Source organism: Phocoena phocoena, chromosome 3 (genome assembly GCF_963924675.1).
Source record: "Phocoena phocoena chromosome 3, mPhoPho1.1, whole genome shotgun sequence".
Taxonomy (NCBI): domain Eukaryota; kingdom Metazoa; phylum Chordata; class Mammalia; order Artiodactyla; family Phocoenidae; genus Phocoena; species Phocoena phocoena.
In genome coordinates, this window is record NC_089221.1 from 119034761 (window position 1) to 119057665 (window position 22905).

Consider the following 22905-nt stretch of genomic DNA (forward strand, 5'->3'; position numbering starts at 1 on the left):
GGTAGGATAAACTTGGAGATCATTCAAATCTGTGCCTTCCAAATCTTTTTTTTGTTAATGCATAAAACCATTCTTTTCAAACCCAAGATCTCTCATAGAACCCCTACATATCAAATACATAGAGCGGAAATTGCCCTTCTCGAGGGAAACTATGCGGGGCTTACAGCTCTGAGAAACAGTTTGAGATTCACCATTCTCCTTATTTCAGTTACTTCATGGTACAGGTAAGTCAGCAGAGGCCCAGAGAGGCACCACGACCTGTCTTTCTCTGAGCAGGACGCAGCCTCGGGAGCTCTTGGCCCCATTCTCCTTCCACAGCACCATACTGGCTTCTAGAGTCTTATCAACCAGGGCAAAGGATGCTCCCAGCAGGGTCTGCCATGGGGAGAGCTTGGGCCTTTGGTTACCTACCCCTCAGACTGCTGGTGCCAGGGTCATGTGAGGGGCTGGCTGGGGGATGGACTGGAAGTGCAGGGAGCTTGGGTGGGGAAGCCAGGTGTCTGTGTCGGAAGGCCATTGGGGCTCGGGGGCTGGGGGCTGGAGGGCTGAGAGGGGCTGCCCAGGCCTTCGGTGGCCTCTCCCTTCCTCAGGATGAGGCTGCTGAGCTCCTGGAGCAGCTGCTCCTCCAGGGACCCATGTGACTGGGGGCTGCTCTTTGAAGGGGGCCCCGGAGGGGGCTCAGGTGGTCTCTCCTCCCAGCCCAGGGGGCCTGCTTTGGGCAGAGGAGACTGATCAAAGGACCGCTGGCTGGCCAGTGGGGTCTCTGGCTTGGCTGTCCGCTCCGGTGTGATGGAGAAGGAGGTGGAGGTGTCTTCGGTCAGCTCGGGGAAGGCCCCCACTTCCTCATATACCGGCTCCTCGTACACAGGCTCCTCCAGTTCCTCTTGCTCCTCCACAGACCCCTGGGATGACTTCATCGGCTGGATGGGAATGGGGGTAACCAGAGGCAGGCACAGAGTTAGAGTTACCAGATTATTAATCGCTAACATTTATTGAGCTCTTCCTCTTTACCAGATGCTGCAAAATACTTTGCATGTATGATGTCAAAAACAACCCTGTATGATGGTTACACTGCAGGTGAGTGAGCTGAGGTGCAGAGGGGTTAAGTAAGTTGCCCAAGATCACACAGTTAAGTAAAAGGTGGTGCTGGGGCTTGAACCCAGGTCTGTCTGACTCCAAAATGCATTCACGTAACCACTTCCCTTCTATTTCTCAGATCCTGTGACCACTTCCCCCTTTCCTCACCGCATCCTACCATCCCTTGTTTTCCTCATTCCTTTTGGTCCCAGTACTCTCTCTCTCTGTCTCTCTCTCTCTCTTTCTCCCTCTCTCTCTCTCTCACACACACACACACACACACACACACACTCAATGATGGTCTGCATCAGGACAAATACAGAGAGCACACCGGCTCAGGCAGCACAGAGGAATACAGGGACACAGGGTTGACAGGCACACAGCTGGAGCAGGCACAGTACTCACAAAGAACATGGACAGGGTCCTCCGGTTGTGAAGTCGCCGCTGGGCACAGGTGGGGTGGGGAGGCAGGGAGGGAGAGACACAGAGACACAGTGAGGCCTGGCAACAGGAGGCAGGTGTAGAGATTGGGGCATAGAGAAGGCAGAGGGGGCACCAGGCTGGCAGGCACGCCACTCCTTTCTGTAGTGTGGCAAGGGCGTGAGCAGGGACCCGGAGGGGTTGGGGCAGGCTAGGGGGACCTCACCAGGGTCTGATTGGCAGAGAGGAGGGTGGCCCCACTGTCATCCCCACGGATGGGCAGCAAAGGCATGGTGCCAAACTTCTGACGGGCGAGGTCAGAGGAGGAACGGCGTCGTAAGACCACTGGCTGCTGGTCATCATGCTGGAGAGAGGGTGAGGGGATGGCACTGGTGGGCATGGGAGGTGCTGAGGATTAGTGCTGAGTCCACAGACCTACCCCTCAGCTCTCTCTTTCCCCTCACCTGGGCTTTGAGGATGCTGGTGGCCCAGTCCCACATCTCATCCTCGTCTGTGCAGGACAGGTAGCTGGGGGTGATCAGAGGGGAATCAGCAGGAGGGGAAGGGGTCACAGCTAGAGGGATGGAAGATAGAAAAAGCGAGAAGGTAGAGGACAGGGAGCCTGACTGGGCCACAGGAGAAGCCAGGCTGGGAGGTACTCACAGGTGCATCTTCTCCAGGATCAACGTGAAGCCCCACCTGAGAGGCAAAGGAGAACGGTGATGGGTGATCGGAAAGGCCAGCAGGGGGGCAGCAGGAAGGCTCTAGAAGTGTGGACTGGGGAAAAAAACTCACGGGGTGGGAGGCTTGAACTTCTTGCGGATTCCCAGGTAGACCTTGGCACCTTCCAAAGGCCACTCCCGTTCTGGTTTAGAGCTCTGACAACGCGAAGGCAGTCAGTGAGGTTGAGAGGTGAGAGAGAAGAATCGTGGTTAAGGAGGTCAAGAAGTCATGGAAGCACTGGGGTTGTGTGAGGTCAAAGGGTCACAGAAGTCAAAGGGCCAGGGAAGCAATGAGACTGATGAGAACATGGGCTGTGGAGTGACAGGGTCAGTGCCATCAGGGATCCTCCCACACGGCCACCCAGCATCCCTCCCTGCTCGCCTAGGGCCCACCTTCTTCTCCTTGAGCAGCAGCAGACAGCGGCCACGCAGCAGAAAGAATCTCTCCTGGAAGCGGTTTCCCAGCAGGCGGGGCGGTTCTTCCCGACACCGCAACAGGCCCACCCGGGGGCTCTCACGGCGGATACCTGGGCACAGATGGGCAGGGCTAGGTGGAGGGTCCCTGAAAGAGGCCTGGGAGGTGCTGGGCTGAAGCAGGAGGCTCACCTGTGAAGAGGCAGCCGGCATGGGCCAGGGAGACTTTTCTCAAGAGCAGGGAGGCTGAGCAGGGCTCTGGGAGCTGGCACCATTGTAGGGCCTGCTCTAGGACCCTTTCCTTGGGGTGCAGTGGCCGCTCTAAGGGGCAAGATGAGGGTGGGTATCAACCAGATATCGATCCACTGCCTGGAGCGCCCCCCTCCTCGCCCACCAGTCACTCATTCATTCATTCGTCCATTCCACCATCCAGCCACAGACATTATTTAGCACTGACTGTGCCAGGTGCTGGGCTGCCCTGGGGATACAGTGGGGAGCATGAAACACACGGCCTGCCTTCACAAAGCCCACAGCCTGGCGAGGGAGCAGAGAAGAACAGATAAGTAAATGAGGTAACTAAAGACAAACCATTATTCTGAAAGAAGCAATAAGAAGCTGAGAGACAGTAACAGGGCAGCTACTGAGATAGGGTGACCAGGCAAAGCCTTTCAGAGGAGGCATTTGAAGATGAGACTCAGAGGACCTAAGGATTGGGAAGAACAAGCCACGCTGAGATCGGGGGAAGAAGACTTCAGGTGTGACAAAATGCAACACCAAAGGGCCTGAGTTAGAAAGATGTGCTTGAGGAACTAAACAGTCAGTGTGGCTCAATCAAAGAGAATACGTTATGTGAGACGAGGTCTGAGAAATAAGCGAGGGCCAGACATTCAGGGTCTTGTGGGCTATAATAAGGGGTTTGAATTTTATTTTAAGTTCAATGGGAAGCCATTGGAAGGGTTTAACCAAGCGAATAGCATGATGATTTATGCTTGAAATGCTCATTGACTGCTGCGCGGAAAACGGATTGTTGCGGGGCGAGAAGGGAACATTGGCCAGCTATGCCCTTTCCCGGGCTGTACATTTTAGTAGTTAACGCTGGGAAGCAGAAAGATCATGGTGATTTCAACTAGGTTGGTGGTAACGATGGAGACGGAGAGGTGATAGATCCGAAATGACTCAACAGGACTAGTTGCCCATTGTGTATGAAGATGAAGGAAAGGAAGGAGTCCCAGAAGACTCCCAAGTGTCTGTCCTTGATAACTGGGTGAATGCTGGCGCACTGACCAAGTTAGGGAAACTAGGAAATGGCTTGGGCATTTTGTTAGGGGAGGGGACTGGGAACTGAGTTTGGTCTTAGACTTTTTTTTTTTTTTTCATTTTTTTTTTTTTGGCTGTGCCACGCGGCTTGTGGGATCTCAGTTCCCCAACCAGGGATCGAACCCGCAGCCCCTCCAGTGGAGGTATGGAGTCTTAACCACTGGACTGCCAGGGAAGTCCTGGTCTTCGACGTTTTAAATGTGAGATGCTATAAGATGTACAAGTGGATGTGTCAAGTAGCCAGCTGGATATGTGAGTCCGGAGCTCAGAGGAGAGGTCTGGGTCACACATAAACGTTTGGGGGCCGGCTTATTAATGGCATTTAGAGCCATGGGAATGGATGAGCTCATCCAAGGAAAAAATGTAGACAGAGAAAGGAAGAGGGTTGAGGACTGAGCCCTGGGTCCCTCCAGCATTTGGAGTCTGGGCTAAGGAGAAAGAGAAGCCTCCTTTGTGGAAGGGAAACCTAGGTTCTGTGGGGTCCACGAAAGCCAAGAGAGCAGAGAGTCCTGAGAAAGAGCCAGTGGACAACTGCATATCTGGTAACACATAAGTCTTGGTGACTTTCACCCCGCACCACATGTGCACGCGCACATGCACGGTCATACTCACCAAGCTCCCCACGCTCTCGAATCTCAAACGTCACCCACAAGTCCATCCCGGCTGCCGTCCCCCGGATCTCCAGTACCTGGTTAGTCAGCTCCTCGGCAGTCAGTGTCGGGGACACCTGGGGTCAGGGCAAGAGCAGAGGACCCGTGCCGGTCAGGCCATTGCCCCTGCCCCCCACCATCCTCTCATCTCCCCTCCTGTCCCCTCAGGACTGACCTTCAGGGTGACACAGTTGTCTGGGAGCTGCTGCTCTATAAAAACCTCCATGATGAGGTCTCCAGCCTGGGACAGCTGAGGGGAGGGGTAAAGAAATCAGGAGGACCCAGACGGTGCAAAGAATCAAGGTCAGAGGACTCCTCAGGTTGCCTCATGAGTGCTTCCCCGCCCCACAGAAGCCTCCTCCCAACCCTCACTCCAAACATCGCTCAGGTCCTTCAAAGAGAAAAAACTCCAGGCATGGCGGAACTGTGTACAGAGCTTCCCAAGGCAGTGCAGTTGTGCTTGGGAAGACAGGTTTGGAGTCAGACTGTCTGGGTTCCAACTCTGCCACTTGCTACAGTACAACCTTGAGCAAGTGACGCTCCAAACCTCAGTTTCCTTGAAAAAATGGGACTACCTACCTCCTGGAGTTGGGTGATGCTAAAGTGAGAGTACAGGTGCTTGGAATATAATTAGTCCTCAGCTGTTTGCTACTGTATTTGTTATTCTTCTCACCTATTTGTCTAACTTAGCTAACCCTTCCTTGGATCTCTTACACATGAAACTGAAGTGCTCCTGCCACCCTTTTGTAAAGAATCCTCATGGTGGAATAAATGGAGCAAATCCTAAACCAAACCCCCTCCCCAAAGCACTCCTCTCCTTGGGTTTCCTGTGTCCCAAAGAACTGAGGGCCAGTGTCCAGAAGCAGAAGGTCACCTTCCTGTCCTGATGTCCCCTCCTGGCCCACTCGGGAATCTAGGGTTAGGACAAGTTACCTGCACATCCTTCCAAGTGGTGATAAGACTGACCTCCAAGTCAATCTGAGCTACCTGGTCAGGGTCGATCTGTGGAAGAGCCAAAAGGGTGAAGGTGTGTGTGTGTGTGTGTGTGTGCATTGGGGGGTGGGGGGGGCGGGCTGCCGGGAAAGGAGGGAAGCAGGGAGAGATGTGCAAGACTGGAGCACCTGTAGGAGAGGGTTAGAGGCCAGAAGAGCTAAGAACCAGTGGGGCAAGCATGTTAGGAGCATAGTTGCAGGAGATTGGGGCCCAGGGCTCTGGGAGGTGGTCCCTGATGCGGAAGGCCTTCAGAGGGCTAGGCTGGGCCTTTGTTAGGGTGAGCAGGATCCAGAGTCCAGGAAGAGGGACTGTAGGTCAGGGGTTGGGAAAGCTTACATCAAACACAGAGATGTAGCCGTCAATGAGTTCCTGCAGCACCCGCACCTCATGCTCCCCCCGCCCGTCCGTCTGGAACACGCTGGGTGCAAATAGCAGGGCCAGGTTCCGCGTGCACATCTGGTTTAGAGCCGCACACTTTTGCACCCTGCAGAGGGGTGTGAGGGTCATGAGGAACGCAGTGAGCTTCCGCTCACTCGTTCATCGACCCCTCCCTTCATTCAGCAAAAGGTTATTGAGTCTCTACTGTATGCCAGGCCCTGAGCTAAGCGCTTGAGATACGGCAGTGAGTTAGACAAAACCCTGGCTCTAAGAGCTCCCAGTCTACGGGAGAGACAGACTTATAAATAGGGGTCAGCAAACTTTTTATGTAAGGGGACAGAGAGTAACTATTTTAGGCTTTCAGGCTATACAGTCTGCTGTGTAGGGTGAAAGGAACCATTGAAAATATATAAATGAATGGGCATGACTTTATATTTTATGTACAAAACTTTATTTACAAAAGCAAGTAATGGGCTGGATCTGGCCCATAGGCCATAGTTGTCCAGTCCCTGTGATATAGTGTAATCAGTACAACAGAGCTGAGGCTCACCCTGGAATCATTTAAAATTCTGTCTCCCCAACAGACTGGTAAAGGTAGGTGTGCATCTTATTCTTCTTTGTGTCTTCAACATCTAATCTTTGCCTGGCATAGAATAATAAATAAAACAAAATAATACTGATTGCTCACCATTTCTGAACGCTTACTACATACATGCCAGGTGCTGTAGTAAGAAGCTTACAAGGATCATCTCATTTAAATCTCGTATAACCTATGAGGTGGATACTATTCCTTATACCATCTTCCTGTTACAAATGAGGAAACCGAGGCTCAGAGACAGCAAATAACTTCTCTAAAGCCACACGCTAGGGAATTTCCTGGCGGTCTGGTGGTTAGGACTCTGAGCTTTCACCACCAAGGGCCCGGGTTCAGTCCCTGGTTGGGGAACTAAAATCCCGCAGGCCGCGCAGCGTGGCCAAAATAAATAAAAAATTAAAGTCATGCGCTAGAATAGTGGAGCTGGATTAAGGCCTAGGTCTGTCTGACTCCAAAGTCCACGCTGTGAGCCTTTATGTTGTGATACCTTCACTTAACAATTATCTGTGGGATGAATATGTGAATGTAAGCCAGGGGGTTGGACAGAGGTGATGAAGGGTCACGGAGGAAGCCTGCAAGGGGATCTGGCTGTACTGACCGATAGAGATGCCCAATGAGGGTGGCCAGCGTGCGGCGGTTGACCCGTGGCAGGCAGCCAATCACTTCTTTGTATTTCTCCAGGCGCTGGTTCTTCTGGGGTAGCTCTGGGGATGGGATGGGGAAGGGTTGGAGAGGGTCAGGGAAGGAAGAGTAGAGGGATTTTTAGAGAAACAAACCCAGGATGCATGTGTTTCTGCCCCCTTCCCACCTTGCCTTGAGCCGAGTCCCTGGGTGATCTTCCAGTGGGGGAGTATTGGGGAGGGCGGCCGCCCAATCCCACAGGGGAGGCTCAGGGATTCTGGTGGGGTGGGTGGAATTCTTGGTTGGGTCTTGGTTGTCGGTGAGGAGTTCTTAGGGATCTTGGGAGCACCTACCGGCAGCCTCCCTCCAGCGAGGCAGCAACCGAGCAGAGGTCACAGGGTCATCAAGCTCTCGAAAGAAGCGTTTGAGCGTGTCAGTGACATCCTCCACAAAGTGCTCCCCTGGTCGGAGCTTCACTGACCGGGCATCCCGCCGAAACTCAGCCAGGAGCCGCAGGCTGCGGGCGCGGGCGCCCCCTTTCCGGTATACGCCCTCCAGCCGGAGCCCTGAGAACGGCCATCATCTCAGCTCACCGCTGCCCAAAGACCTGCCACCACCCACCCACCATCCTGTCTGTCACCCCTCATGGTATGTGGCTATTGGAGGTAGGAGGGTCAGAGAGGAAGAAATCGGCCTCTGTGGTCTTGCTTCTCAGGTCCCTGCTCCAGCCCTCATCATCAGAAGGTCCTTGCCTAATCACACAGCAGCACCCTTCACTCTCTCTCTTTCTCCCCTCCCCCACTTTGATCTTTAAATAGCACTCTGAAATCACATTACACTCAGGCCTCCTTATTCACAGGTTCTATACTTATGAATTCATCTACTTGCTAAAGTTTATTTGGAGCTCCCGAATCAATACTTGTGGCATTTTGCAGTCACTTGTGAACATGCCCAAGTGGAGAAAATTTTGAGTTGCCTGATGGACATGTTTCTAGCTAAGGCCTCATATGGTAAACAAGTATCATTTCGTGGTATAGTTAAAGTCACATTTTTTGCATCTTGTGCTTCTTTTTTGGGGGGGATTTCACTGTTTAAACTAGCCCCCAAGTGTAGTGCTGAAGTGCTTTGTTCAGGCATGAGTTGCTGAGTATTGCTGGCTGTGAGGTCAAAATTAACGAATCAACAATTTATATTAAATAAGGTATCTTTAAAGCAGACTCACAGATACAGAGAACAAACTAGTGGTTACCAGTGATGAGAAGGAATGGGGGAGGGGCAGTATAGGGGTAGGGGAGTAAGAGGTACAAACTATTTGGTATAAAATGAGCTATAAGAATATATTGTACAACACAGGGAAGACAGCAAATATTTTAGAATAACTATAAACGGACTATAAACTTCAAAAATTGTGAATCACTATATTGTACCCTTGTACGTTATCTAATATTATACTTCAATAAAAAAAATTTTTTTTAAAGATGAAAGCTTGGAACTATACTCAATATCTTATAATAACAATAATGGAAAAGAAAAAAATATATATATATATAAAACTGAATCACTTTGCCATATATTTGAAACTAACACATTCAACATTATGAATTAACTATACTTCACTTAAAAAAAAAAGAGGAAAAAAAAAGATGGAAGCTTAAAAATAAAGTGTCTTTAAACAGAAACACACATAAAACAAAGTTACATATTGATCAATTAATGAAACTATGACCAGAGTTTCCCAGGAACCTAACCCTGTATTTCCACTGGGGCAACGGTTCAGCATTCATTGATCCAGTCCTTTCAGTGACTTTATAGACTATAAGTACTGTGAATCACGAGAACTGACTGTGTTTGTTTTCTTAATTATTACCCATCTCTCCCACCAGTCTCTGAGCTTCATATAACCTTCCTCGTTCACTGCCATATCCCCCGTGTCTGGCACAGGGGAGCAGCTCAATAAACATTTGTTGAACGAAGAGTGGCAGTGCGGGAACTGTGGAGGAGCAGGGAAGAACACCCACACTTTCCCCAGGGCTTTTTCACTGGGCCTCCTACTTCAATCCTCTTATGAACACGAAGGAGGCTGGGAAGGGGATAGGGGTCTAGTGAGTGGGGGAAGTCAGTGCACGAGGCTACTGCCAAGGCGTGGAGAATGTCTTTAGCCACTGACTATCCCTTGTCCGTGTAGTAAGCACAACTACTTGTCGGTGCATGGATGTGTCTTTTTCCCCTTGACTGTCCTCCTTAGTTTTCTGTGAATTTTCCTTCTCAAGAGCCCAGCCTTCTAAAGAGGGTTTGCGGGGAAAAAAGATTCAACTTAGTCCTTACTTGGGAAAGAAAATAAAACGGAGGCCAAAAACTCACAGAGAATTCTGGGAACCCCTTGCATAGCTGATCCTTTATGGCTGGAAAACCTCCCACACAGAATAATTCTGCTCAGAGCCCCAAGGATTTTGCCGCACAGCGTGGCTCTTGCCTTGTAGCTGCCCCCTCTTTGTTCTCCATGGCTCTGCATCTCCAGTCGCAACTCAGTGCCACCCTCATTCCATGCCCACGCCCCAGTAACAGCTGCCTTGGAACACTTCACTACCTGCCAGGTCCTGCGCTCAATGCTTTACATGTGTTATCTCACTATCACAACTATCTTGGAAGATGACACTGTTAGTAGCCCCATTTTAAAGATGAGGGAACTGAGGCTCACAAAAGCAAAGCAGCTTGCCAAGGGTCATACAGTCGTTGCTGTCAGGCTGCAGTCTCTGGAGGCAAAGCTTTTGAAGGCAAATCACACACACACAGGGCAAATACCTGCCTCCCCCGCTGCGCCCATGTTACCCATCCCCCACTCGGTGTCAGCCAGTACCCACTCACCATGCTGAGTGACAAAACTGATGCAGGCATCCACAATGATGGGGATGTCACCCCGGCTCATCTGCTGCTCCTGCAGCCCTGTGCCTCCCCCGCCGGCTGCCCCGGCAATGGCCGCGTTCCATGCTGAGAAGTCTAGCCGGCCCTCTGCCTGCAGATACAGTGTCCTGAGACCCAAGAGACCTGAGTCAGAGCCAGCTCCAGAGGAGTCCTCCGACTAAGAGGCCCAGGAGCACAAGGACCAGACTTCCCAGAGACACCAGCAGGGGGCAACAACACCCAACCCAGACAGGGCCCCTGAACTAGGGAAGTGACTTTGAGGAAGTGGGCAGTGGTCCAGCAGGCCAGGGTGGAGGGTGTGAGCTGTGCTCTAGAAAGGGGGGCCCAGAGTCAAGGGTAGTGGCAAGACTTACCTTCCTGTCTCCACCAGAACCAAATGCTCTTTCTTGTCTGGGGTGTCAGTGGCTGAGACCACACCTGGGAGGAGAATCATTGGACATTATCATCATTGTCGTCTTCATCATAGTGACTAATATTTATTAAGTATTTAAGGTATGTAGGTTCCATGCTAGGAGCCTTACAAACAATACTGCAATAAATCCTGTGAGTTACATATTGTTATCCCCATTTTACACATAAGCTCAGAGAGGTTAAGTAACTTGCCTCAGATTACCTGCTATAAAATAGAACTCAAGTTTGTCTCCGAAACCTCAAAACACTATCCTACACTGTTCCTCTTTTAAGAGGAAATGAGAATTCCTAGTCCCTTCTCCCAGTTCCCAACAAGCAAGCAACTCCAAATAATGATAATAACAATAACATTTATAACAAATAACATTTATTGAATACCTACAAGGTGCCTCCTGACAGGCTCTGTGATAAGTGTTTTACATGCATTGCCTTATTTGAAACTCATTACAACCCTAATATTGTGCCTGTTGTGAAGATGAGGCAACTAAAGCACAGAGAGGTTAAGTAACTTGTCCAAGGTCACACAGCCAGGAAGTGATGGAGGTGGGGGTCTAAATCTGGGCACTTTGACTCCAGAACTTGTGCCTGAATCCACTATTCCTGCTGTCTCCCATAGGGACCCCCAAATAGATGAAGGTCCACTACCCACCCTAACTCCCCATAGCCACCCTTCATCCCTGCCCCCAGCCCTGCTCACTGATCTCCTGTAGCCGGCGCAGATGAACCATGTCCTCGGGGGCTGGGGGGCCCGGGCCCGATGCTGGGCACAGGAAGAGGTGATCTCCACGAAGAAGTCCAAACCCAGACAGCCAGAGGCCAGGGGCCAGGGCAGTATGGGAGGGGGACCGCAGCCACAGGCGGCCCAGCCGCAGCAGCCCAGGGCCCAGCAGCTGGTGACAGCTCAGTGGGGAGAACCACTGTGAGGCAGGAGGACAAGGGGAGAGAGGAAAATAGGGAAAGAGACAAGGAGTGGGGGAGAGAAGTAAGAGTGAGAGGGATAGGGAAAGGCAGAGAAAAACATGGAGAGAAAGCCAAGGAAACAGAGGAATGAAAGGGATGGGGAGAGAATGAAGGAAAGACCGGTGAAGGAGACAGGAGGTGGATGGAGAAAAACAAGAAAGAAATGCAATTCAATTTGATTTGCTCCAGCCAACCCAGAGAAGATCCCTGTGTGGCAGGCAGCCTTATGCCCTTAATTGGGATGTAGGGGAAGACAGAATGGGTAGCTACATGCTGTAACCGAAGAGTCACGAGGCCCCGGGAAGTCCCACCCTCTTGGGGCCGGGCAGAGGCTTCATGGAGAAAGGACTATTCGAGGTGAACCTCAAAGCAGTGCTTCTCAAGCTACTTGTGGTGAAGGAACAGGGAGTTTTAAAAAAATTTTCCAATCTGTCACTAACCAACACTTTCATTAAAAAGCAACAAAATGAATTACTAGAAAAATGAAATGAGAAGAATTACAAAATAAGCCCCCAATTTTAAAAATTAGATTGCACACATAAAATCTCTCTGTCAAATTGCTATGAGAGACTCTAAATGCGGACTCAAGCCCTGTACTTAAGCTGTCATGGGCCATAACAGAGTCCCTGGGCCAGGATGGGTTAACAGACCACACTTGGGGTAGCACTGCCTTAAAGGATGGGCTAGATTTTTGGAGAGTAGATAATACGAAGAGACTTGGACCTGGCTGGGAGGGCCATGACAGAGCCCTTAGAGGATACGGAGATAACTTCTTGGTGAGGAGTTACAGGCAAACCAGGAGAGTGGGGTCAGAAGCCAGAGCAGGGGAGCATTTCCCACAGAGGAATGTGAGATGCAGAGACTACCTGGTGAGGCCAGAAGGAGGCCCTTGGACTTTACCAAGGGCAGGTCACCAGCCACCTGCAGGGTAGCAGCTCAGAAGAGTATGGCAGAGGGGGGCAGCTACAAGGGGTTAAGGAGGAACTGCAGGCTGCCAGAGCACACAACTTTCTAAGGAGTTGTCAGGAGGGCGCCAGGATGGTGAGTTGAAGGTGGAGCAGGGCTGGGGGAAAAGCTGTTTAAGGATGGGAGCGATTGTCATCATCATTGCCATTACTACTTCAACACCCACAGGCGGAGGGCTTGCTGCGTGCCGGGCAGTGTAGGCCTCGTGTGTCACTTAATCCTCAACACTAGGGGGTGGGGTCTTTTACACCACTCTACTCACATGGAAGAGCTCACATGTGAGAGTTGGAGGACTCAAGTCCCAGGATATCTGACTCTCGCGCCTGAACTTTTAATGCCACAGAGGGGATGCAGGGTGGAGAGACAGTGGCTTGCCTGGGAATGGAGAAGGTGGAACAGATGAAGGCAGCTTTGCCTGTGGACTTGGAGATCTGAGGGTTGGGGGAAGGGAGTGGGAGTCAGAGGCAGCCTCTCTGTGGGAAGAGGCCCAGCACAGTGAGGTTTGGCCCATGAGCTTTGGAGACAGAGGCCTGATTTTCGTCCTGTGCTCTGCTGTCTCCTAGCTCTGTGACCTTGACCACGTGACTTCATAACCTCTGAGTTCTTTAGGTGTGAAGTATTAATAATCCTTACCTCTGAGGGTTGTTGTGAAATTTAACTGAGACATTGAGTGGGCAGCGTTTAACACAGGGCCTGGTACAGAATAAGCGCTCAGTCAACCTTAGCTGTTAGTGGAAGGGGTAGGAGTGGCTGTAGGAATAAGAGAGGACGGGATGGGGGCAGGTGGGGACAGGGAAACCATGAGCTGTCAGGGAGGGGGTCTCGGCTATCTTACCTTGCCCACGGCGCTGGTCCAGGCCTCCAGACTGTCAGCTCCATCTGTGCCAAAATGCTGGATCCTCCCCCCAGTGAGGACGAGCTCAAAGGAAAAGGGGAACCTGGAGAGAAGATGAGGTCCGGGCGGAGAATGGGGGTGAGTGAGGGGGTTGGCAGGCTCAGGCTCAGGAAGGGAAAAGGGGAGTTCAGGGAACATGGCGGGTGTTACCTGTCGAGGTCACCTGGGTCAGTGGGTGGGGGGTTCACACCCAGACATACGACATCCTGGGGCTGGATGAGGTTGAGGGGTTCAGGGCTGCTTTCTGACACAAACATTTCCAGAGCCGCACCCAGCACGCACCACAGTCGGGGGGGAGCTAAGAAGGAAACCGATGGTCAGCAGGTGGCTGACGTCTGTCCCCACTGTCAGAATTCCCATTTACCAGATATTTATCCTATGCCAAGCCCTCTGCCTGTGTATGATCTCATGTAATCTTCTCGGCTCTAAGAGGTGGGTTTTACATTCACTCCTGTTTTGCAGAGGAGAAACTGAGGCTCAGAATTTGAGCAGCTTGCCCAAGTCACATGGGTAGAAAGTAGCAGAGTTGGGATTTGACCTCCACAGTCTGACTTCAAAGCACAGCCTCTCAACCATCACCCAATGCTGCCACCTGCCATGGTCCCTCTCTGACTCCCGGCACCCAGCCCACTCCAAGGCATGTCCTATCCCTGTCCTCTCCTCCCTGTCCCTCTATGGAACACCCGTGCCCATCCTGGTTTCTGCCCACCTCCTCGCATCCCAGAGGGTTTCTGCCCTCCCTTCTCACCATCTCGGCCCCTGCGAGGGGGTGGCGGTCCAGCTTTGTTGCTAATGGGACCACAGTACAGGAAGCTGCTGTAAGTGGCAGGCACCACCACCTCATTGTACACGCCAGGGGAGGGGTCTGCAAGGGGAAGGAGAAGTGGTCAGGTCAAGCCAGTGTAATGGGACGGCCTGACCTCCTTGGGAAGGGATTGAATCAAGCAAGACAGTGGGACCCAACTCCACTGGCAGCATGGCCAAGTAGAGCCCAGTGGGGACGTTTCGCCACCTAGATTAGAAAAGAGTGTGGCAGGAAGTGACGAGGCTTCTAAGCCAGGTCTTGCCCACTGTCTGTCCCCACCACAAGTCAGCTCTGGGTGGAGGCCTCAGAGCATGGGCCATCCTATAAGTGTCTTGACCCGTTTGGCACGACTACTTGAGACCAGCCTCTATAACATGACCATTTCTATGATCAGACTACCCCTGGGGAGGTGGGACCCGGCCTACTGGTTTATCCCATCAGGGGTCGGCCAGCAGTAACACCTCAAACCTCCAGATCCATTCCAGACAGTGGTCATTTCATAACATCAAGAAATAGGACCTGGAGGACCTGGAGGGTTGGGAAACTGCCCAGGCTGGACCATTGTGATGGGCTGGGTGAGAGGTATTTGCCCCTCCCCCCTCCCCCCGGAAGAACCAAGGCTCAGATCGGGGCTGGGAGTTCTTGCAGGGAGAGAGAGGAGGCATTTGTGGGGATTACCTGAGGGCAGGAGACCAGGGAAGCTGCCATCGAGGGCTGGAGGGGACCAGGGCTCCTCTCCCTCAAAAGCCTCGACGCAGAGGAGCTGGGTCATGTTCTTTAGCAGGTTGGGTCCCGCCACAGCTGTACACAGTGCCTACAGGGAGAACACTGCACGTTTAGGCATTTCAACTCAGAGACTGCTTTCCCCCCTCCCCATCAGCCCCGGCCCTCCCTCCTACCTGGAGAAGCTGGCTATGATCTGGATACTGAGGGTGGGGTTTCCGGAAGAGACCTAGCCGGTACTTCCGGGAGATGAACTCTCCCCGAGGGCCAGGGGTGGTATCTGGATGCAGCCCTTCACCTGGGGGTAGCGCTCCTGCCCAGAAGCGGTTGGCACGATCATTTCCCAGGACAATGAACAACTGTAGGATGACAAGGGGCAGAGGCAACTCAAGAGTCCCCAGACATTCCAATCCTGCCCCAAGGAGGACCCAAGGCCTCTTCTGCAGGCTCTCCTTCCATCCGCAACCCCGGCCCCCCACACAAACTTTCCTCCTCTTCAGACTCCTCACCTGCACTATCTCATTACTCCAGACACTTGTGTCCAGCTTCAGGCTCTGCACCTTGGAGATCCCAGAACCCAGGGCCCGGTGCTGACCTGTTAGGGTGTGAAGGGCATGTGGCAGGGGCACCCTGAGCCCTCCTGCCCCCAACTCCCTCCTTCGCCCCATTTCAGCTACAGGCTCCAGCCCTCACCTGCGCACTGCTTGCAGATGACCACCCCCAGGTTGACAGCGGCCCAGTCCGGGCGGGAGGCCTCACAGTCCGCACAGTACCGGTTTGCCCGATTGGACCAGATCTTCTCAGCCACCTCGTAGTCAGACAGGGTCTCGGTTACTGCTTCCTGCAGAGCGGCCGCCCAGCTCTGCCGAGCCCCCCCAGACTCGGCTGTGAAGCTGAGGGGTGGACAGCCAGTCCGTGGGCATGGACACACCCCCCCGACCTGTTCCATCCCCCTGGCCACATGTGGGCCAGCCCAGACCTTCCTGACATCCTTGACCCTGTTCACTGGCCTCCTGTCAGTGCACGCCCACTGAATCCTACTGAGGAGGTCCCGGGTCCTCTGCACCCCTGTGCCTCCACCAACGTCTCTCCCCGAGCCTTGCCTCCTGCCAGTCTGGGCCCCACCTGAAGCAGCGATGCGGTGTGAGCAGGTCGAAGCTGCGACTCTTGGTCTCCCGGACACTGCAGCCTTGCAGTTCAATGAAGCAGATCCCGATGCCCAGAGAGAAGGCCTGGCAGGGTCGGGGCAGGCACAATGAGGCCAGAATGGGCTATAGGTCAGGCCCCTCGGCCCCAGCCCAGCCCTCCTCACCTGCTCACTCTTGTACAGGGCCAGCTCTCCGGGGCTCAACGCAGCAAACACCTTGGCCTTGTGCCCACGCAGCTCCAGCATGCCCGTGCGAAGGGGTCGGGGTGGCTGCGGGGGCCGGGGGTGGCCCAGGAGGCGCTGCTCCTTCAAGCAGGATTGCACCGTGGAGCACCACGTATCCCGCTGAGCTGGCGGGGGACAGGGAAGAGGGTCAGCCGGCTGTGTGCTCACCTGGCCTCCCCAGCCCTGCCCTGGCCCGGGAGGCCCTGGCCCTCACCCTCGCTCTCTGTGCGGAACACGAACACCCTCTGGCCGGTGACGACCTGGAACTTGTTGTCCTTGCTGCTGCGGGTCATCTCTATGGCTGTCAGAGGGATCACACCCTTGGGGAAGGGGTCCTGGAGGGACAGACCATGGGCCCATGGGGACAGGAACTCAGCCACGTGCGCTGACCCCGGGGGGGCCAGTGCCAACTTTTAATGAGATCAGCAGTCATTCCGCAAGCAGTGGGGTACAGCTGCTAACCTAGCTCCTTTAGATGCTGACACCAGTCATGCGGTACCTGCCTCCCCCAGCAGGGGGGGACTGGCCTTCCAATCCTGAGCCTCCCTTAGCCCTGCCTCTCCCTCTCCCTTTCCCCAGGCCCCATGTAGCATCTCCCGGACCCACCTTATCGCTGCCAAAGTACATCAGACTCCTCCCATTGAACTGCACAAAGCGCCTCTGGAAGACGTAGTTTCTGGGGAAGGCAGGGGCCGAGATCAGTAAGTGGTGGAAGCTGCATCCCGGGGCGTCCTAGGAGCTGGGAGCACTTGGGGCCTGACCTCCACCACCACCACGCGGCCTCCCACGCCCCCCTCCCCTGCCATTCCCAGCAGCCCCACCCCTGAGGGGAGAGCTTGTCTAGCCAGCCACTGAGCAGGGGCGTGGGGCGGTCTGCCGTGGAGGAGAAGCTGGCATAGGGTGAAATGAGGTCATCGTTGGTCTCCGCGTCCAGGGCAGGCAGTGAGAGGGTGGAATCCCCCGGCAGCTCAAGGCTGGCATAGCCAGCGTCCTCTCGTGCCTCCAGATCCTGCCTGCTGAGCCTGTGGGAGCCAAGACAGAGAGGGACGCACGTTAGACCCAGTTCCCTGGACAGCCCCACCCTCAGCGCCTAGTGGAATGCCTGGCAGGTACTGGATCTGCTTTTCAAACAGGGGAACAGGGAGGTTGAGAACCCAAAACACTAGCATGGAGCTTCTTCCCCGAGCACACTTGGACTTTGCATTTGAAAACTTTCAGTCTGGGCTTCCCTGGTGGCGCAGCGGTTGAGAGTCCGCCTGCCGATGCTAGGGGACAAGGGTTCGTGCCCCGGTCTGGGAAGATCTCACATGCCGCGGAGCGGCTGGGCCCGTGGGCCATGGCCACTGAGCCTGCGCATCGGGAGAGGCCACAGCAGTGAGAGGCCCATGTACTGCAAAAAAAAAAAAAAAAAAAAAGCCAACCAAAACAAACAAACAAAAAATTTCAGTCCTTCGCCTCTGCCATTAGGATTACTTGGCAGAAAATTTGGGGAAGGGCTGAGTAGATGGCTTTCTGCCACAGTTGCCCATATCTCATCAATAAGCCTGACTGGTTCTTGCTCCAGAAAGTTCTTGCCTTTCTCTCTGGGGACCACGCTTCCATCAGTTCTCACCGAGGTGAAGAGAATCGCCTAACTGGTCACCTGCTTCCACTCGCACCCTCCCACCAAACATCCGTTCTCCCACTGACACCAGAGTGCTCTTTTAACAATGCAAATGCGAGCATTTCACTCACCAGCATGAACCTCTACAATGACTTCCCACTCGCACTCAGGATAAATTGAAATTCCTTACCAGGGCCTGCAAGACTCTGTACAGTGAGACCCATGGCAACCACCCTGTATCGCCCTCACCTTGGCTTACTGCAGTCCAGCCACATTCTCTTCCCCGGTTTGGAGCCTTTGCACATGGTGTTCCCTCTGCCTAGAGCACGCTTCCCTGGACTGCTTCTTCTCATCCTTCAAGTGTTCCTTCTCAGAAAGTCCTCTATTATTCTCTATCACTTTCCAGTGGTTCCTTACCTCAGATGCACAGAATCACCCAGGAAACTTAAAAATACCTGTATATGAGCCCCACACCAGACACTTAAATTTGAGTCTGTGGGAATGAGGCCCAGGCATCTGTTGTTTTAAAAGTTCCCCAGGGGGCTTCCCTGGTGGCGCAGTGGTTGAGAGTCCGCCTGCCGATGCAGGGGACACGGGTTCACGCCCCGGTCTGGGAAGGTCCCACATGCCGCAGAGCGGCTGGGCCCGTGAGCCATGGCCGCTGAACCTGCACGTCCGGAGCCTGTGCTCCGCAATGGGAGAGGCCACAACAGTGAGAGGCCCGTATACCGGTAAAAAAAAAAAAGTTCCCCAGGATGTAGTGCAGCTGAGGTTGAGAACCTCTACCTCATTTGTTTCCTACTTCACTGAGAAACTGAAGCCATCAGACGAGAATCCCCGCAGACTCCCAGCGCCTCATCTGCCCCATTTCACACACACACTGCCTTCCTCCTGGTACTGGAATAAATAGCCCTGTCTAAAGCCGGTCCGTCCTCTGAGCACTTGATCCTAGTCCCCTCACCTACACAACGACATCGCTCCAGACTTTCTCTCTTTTCTCTCCCCTACATCAGCTAGTTCTCCCTCTCTACCAGGTCATCCCTATTCACCTATGAACATACGTAGCATTCTATGCTATAAAAACCCCCTTCTTGACTCCACTTCTACTCTCAGTAACCACTCCAACTCCCTGCTCTCCTTTGCAGAAAAACGCCTCAAAAAATGTTGTCTTCACATTTGCAACTCCTCTCCTTCCGTTCTCTCTTGAGCCCACTCTGATCCAGCTTTCATCCTCAGCACTTGTCAAGGTCCCGAGCGACCTCCATGTTACCAGTTCCAGAGGTCAATTCTCAGCCCTCAACTTACCCAGCCTCTCAGCAGCATCTGACATAGCTGACCTCTCCCTCCTCCCTGTACATTTTCTTCACTTAGCTCCTGCGGCATCAACTTCTCCTGCTTTTCCCTCTGCTTCACTAACCACTTCTTTTCAGCCTGTTCTGCTGGTCGTTCTTCTCCCAAACCTCTTGATACTGGAGTGTGCTTGGTTCTCTGCTCTCTCAACACTCAGTCACAGCTACATATACCCATCCAAATGCTGACAACTCACAAATCTGGATCTGCAGCTCGGACCTTGTCCCCAAACTCCAGACTTGTATATCCAGTGGCCTATTTGCCACCTCTTCTTGGGTGTATAGTACACACCTCAAATTCAACACATCTAAAACTGAACGCCTAATCTGCCCCCCACCTACCTCTGCTTTATGCCCAGTCTTCCTCATCTCCGACCGTGGCAACTCGAGGGACTTCCAGTTGCTCAGAACAGTGCTGTGGAACTAAATCTTTGAAATGTGGTTGTTTCATAGTTACAGCACAGCTCACACCAGACTAGCCCCGTTTCATGTGTTCAGCAACCACGCTTGTTTACTGGCCACCACAACGGACAGTACAGGCTCAGACCAGAACCCCTGAACTCATTCTTGACTGCTCTTTTCTCTCACACCTCAATTTACCAGGATGGTTCGCCTTCAAAATACAACCCAAACCAACCACTTCTCACCATCTCCACTCCCATCACGCTAGCCTGAGATGTCTCACCTAGATCACTGCAAGAACCTCCTAAACTAGTCTCTCTGCTTCTGCTTTTGCCCCCTACAGACCATGCCCAAAACAGCAACCAGAGGGATTCTTAAAATGTAAGTCAAAACCCTTCCGGGGCTTCGCTGGTGGCGCAGTGGTTGAGTCCACCTGCCGATGCAGGGGACACGGGTTCGTGCCCAGGTCCGGGAAGATCCCACATGCCGCGGAGCAGCTGGGCCCGTGAGCCATGGCCGCTGAGCCTGCGCGTCCGGAGCCTGTGCTCCACAACAGGAGAGGCCACAACAGTGAGAGGCCCGCGTACCGTAGAAAAAAAAAAAAAACCTTCCGGTGGCTGCCTTCCCATTTCACTTAGAGTAAAAGCAAGTCCCTACAAGGTCGTACCCATCTGGCTCCTTTTACAGCTCTGATGGCAGCATCTCCCCCAACTCTTCCCACCCTGCCCCACTCTGCCCCAGCCCGGCCGACCCTGTCATCACTCCTGGATCCCTGTGGGCAACTGGCCTCTTTAAAGCCTCTATTCTGGCCACTCTTCCCGCCTGCAACACTCTTCTCCTAGAAGAGGGCTAACTCCGTCCCCTCCTTCAAGTTTTGGCTTGAATGTCATCCTCTTAATAATGGCAACTCTTACTGAAAAACTGCAGTCCACTCCCCCCTCACTCCATCCCAGCCCTCTTACCCGGTTCGATTTTTTCCATGGCACTTATCACCTTTTAACGTATGGTGTAGCTCATTTATTATATCTGTTGTTAATTAACTATCTCCCCACAAGGGCAGGGATTTCTGATCTACCCCAAGTATCTACAACGATATCCGGCATTCAGTAGGTGCTCAATAAAGATAGTTAAATGAAGGAATGAAAGGCACTTCTCCCTATTTTAAATCATACATCCATTTCTTTGTCTACCTGTTTTATTTCCTGTCTGTCCCCACTGAGTCACAAGCTCCCTAATGGGGGACTGGGTCTGTCATATTCATCCCGTACCTCAAGAACCCGGCTGGCACACAGTGGAAACTCAATGCACATTTGACAAATAACGGGAAACATGGCCACCACCAGCTCAGCCGCTCCTCAAGCTGCCCCTCTTCCTGCCATCATCATGCTATAGACCACTCACCTGTGTTCAGCCCTTTCCTGACAGATAACTCTGCCTTCTCTTCTGTCGGGGACCCCTGGGACCCCCACAGGCTGGACACCATAGTACAGGCAACCAGGGTCCATGATGTGCACTGGCAGGAGCAAAAAAAGGGGAGACAGGGAAGAGGTCAGGTGAGAGTGTCTGACGTCCTGAAGGGCACTGCCCCTCTTCCCCCAACCCATGATAACCCACCTACCTGTGCCCGTTGTGGGCCTGAGGGCAGGAGTGGGGGCAGTTGTCTGGGAGCTGTCTGGGGCCCTTAGGGAAAAGGTCTAGTGTCATTAAAGGAAAGAGAAGGAAGGACAAGTCCTCATGCCCTGTTCCTCCCTGCCCCCAGCATGGGATCCCCAGGGAGCCAACTCCACTCACATGTCCTGAGCTGTCTGTGCCCCGCCTCTTAAGTCCAAGCCGAAGTAGATGGCATTGGGCATCATCTCCACAGTATTCAAGGCTGAAGGCTGCTCAGAGGAGGACCTCTGAGGGACAGGAGGGGACCTCGGGCTGGGCTCTGGGCTCTTGGATGCTTCTGGTCTCCAGAGAGCTGGACTCAACCCAGGCCTCTGGGTGGTGGTGGAGCCACTGAGCCCACCAAATACCGTTCTGGGCTTAGGTACAGGCTTGGGGGGCTGCGCTTGGGGGGCTGGGCTGGGCGATGGCTCCATGGCACTTTCCAGCTGGGGATCCGGGGAGCCCTCTGCCGTGCCCGCCTGCAGCAGGCGCAGAATGCGTTTCCGATGCCCTGTGGCGTTGATGCCCAATTGCCTCAGCTCCTCGTGGCCCAGGCCCCGGGCTGCACCCGCTGTAGCCAGGCCATGCCGCCGGAACACGTCTGCATACTGCTCCAGATGCACCGTGGCCAGCCACACAGCGATGTCCAGGTCCTGAGGGGCAGCCATGGGGGCTCAGGCCATTGCTGGGGGGAGGGGCAGGGTGAAGGGAGGGCTCAGGCTGAGATTCCCCCTCCCTGTGCCAAAGTCTGAGGCCTGGACAGGGGTACCAGACTCCAGTCTTCCTCCAAAGAAGAATGACCAGAGGCCTGTAATCCGGGGTCAGAGCCATCCCAGAACATGCTTTCTCACTGCAGGTGAACCCCTTCATTTGCAGATGAGGAAACTGAGGCCCAGGGAGGGGAAGAGGCTTTCCCAGGGCTCACAGCAAGTTGGCTTATCGATGGCAGTGTTGGTCCCTTAGCTCCTGCCCACCCTGTGTCCGGGTCAAAGCTCTGCCTCTGCATTACTGCACGTTCAACTAAGTAAGTCTGGGACAAGAGGCCGGAACGCTGCCCCTGCAGGGGGAAGGGGGGATGGTGGGGAGGAAGGGCCCACGATGCGCCCTAATCCTGCTGTGGCACAGCGTGGGGATAGGGCAGCTGTGGCACAAGAGGAGAGGGGAGATGCAGATCCCACTCCCGCTGGTTTCCAGAGCTGAGGTACAGGCTCGGGCCATCCTAATCCTGGACGTTCCCAGTTCCCCCTCCCCTTCCACCTATTGTCTCTGCTCAGACTTCCTTCCTTTCCCTCCAGCTCTGGCTGCCCCCACATCCTGCCTCCCTTGGTCAGGCTGCCCAGAGAGCTCTAAGCAGTACCAACATCTGAGCAGAGGCCACTTGGGGAGTGAGGATGGGGCAGAGAACTGAGTCAGAGAGATGAGGGACCAGGGCTACACCAGGGTCTTCACTCTGCAGCATCTTCTCACATACGTGTGTGCAAACAGGAGCACCCACCCTGCAGGAACTCACAATGTGAAATGACATCCCCCTACCTCTGCTTTCTCCAAGTCCTCCTTCGCCCTGCTCATGCCTTTGGACTCAGGTCTCTGAGGCTCTGTCCCATTCCACCAGCCTGACCCTGACCCTGCTCTACTGCCTAGACCTACCTTGGATTCTGTC

General features: G+C 53.6%; 1 protein-coding gene across 1 annotated transcript; it reads right to left on the reverse strand.

Moving 5' to 3' along the window:
* Positions 1–434: 434 nt before the first annotated feature.
* ARAP3 (ArfGAP with RhoGAP domain, ankyrin repeat and PH domain 3) lies at positions 435–21913 on the reverse strand. Its single transcript, XM_065874306.1, has 32 exons — positions 21387–21913; positions 21214–21275; positions 20997–21108; positions 17063–17263; positions 16848–16917; positions 16456–16576; positions 16182–16366; positions 15995–16101; positions 15563–15762; positions 15379–15464; positions 15046–15228; positions 14825–14960; positions 14090–14206; positions 13492–13639; positions 13282–13384; positions 11218–11437; positions 10463–10526; positions 10053–10216; positions 7541–7753; positions 7165–7270; positions 5930–6077; positions 5534–5602; positions 4776–4850; positions 4563–4677; positions 2826–2954; positions 2613–2746; positions 2293–2375; positions 2161–2196; positions 1962–2025; positions 1724–1861; positions 1483–1521; positions 435–920 (listed from the first exon to the last, which is right to left on the reverse strand). The coding sequence occupies exons 1-32, from the start codon at positions 21911–21913 to the stop codon at positions 435–437; spliced, it is 4641 nt and encodes a 1546-aa protein (XP_065730378.1).
* Positions 21914–22905: the final 992 nt, after the last annotated feature.

Coding starts and splice junctions, on each gene's coding strand:
- ARAP3 (XM_065874306.1), bottom strand. CDS start 21,913: ATGGCTGCCCCTCAGGACCTGGACATCGCTGTGTGGCTGGCCACGGTG. Junction 21,276..21,386: donor GCACAGACAGCTCAGGACAT/GTGAGTGGAGTT, acceptor CTTTTCCCTAAG/GGCCCCAGACAGCTCCCAGA. Junction 5,603..5,929: donor GCTACATCTCTGTGTTTGAT/GTAAGCTTTCCC, acceptor GCTCTTCCACAG/ATCGACCCTGACCAGGTAGC.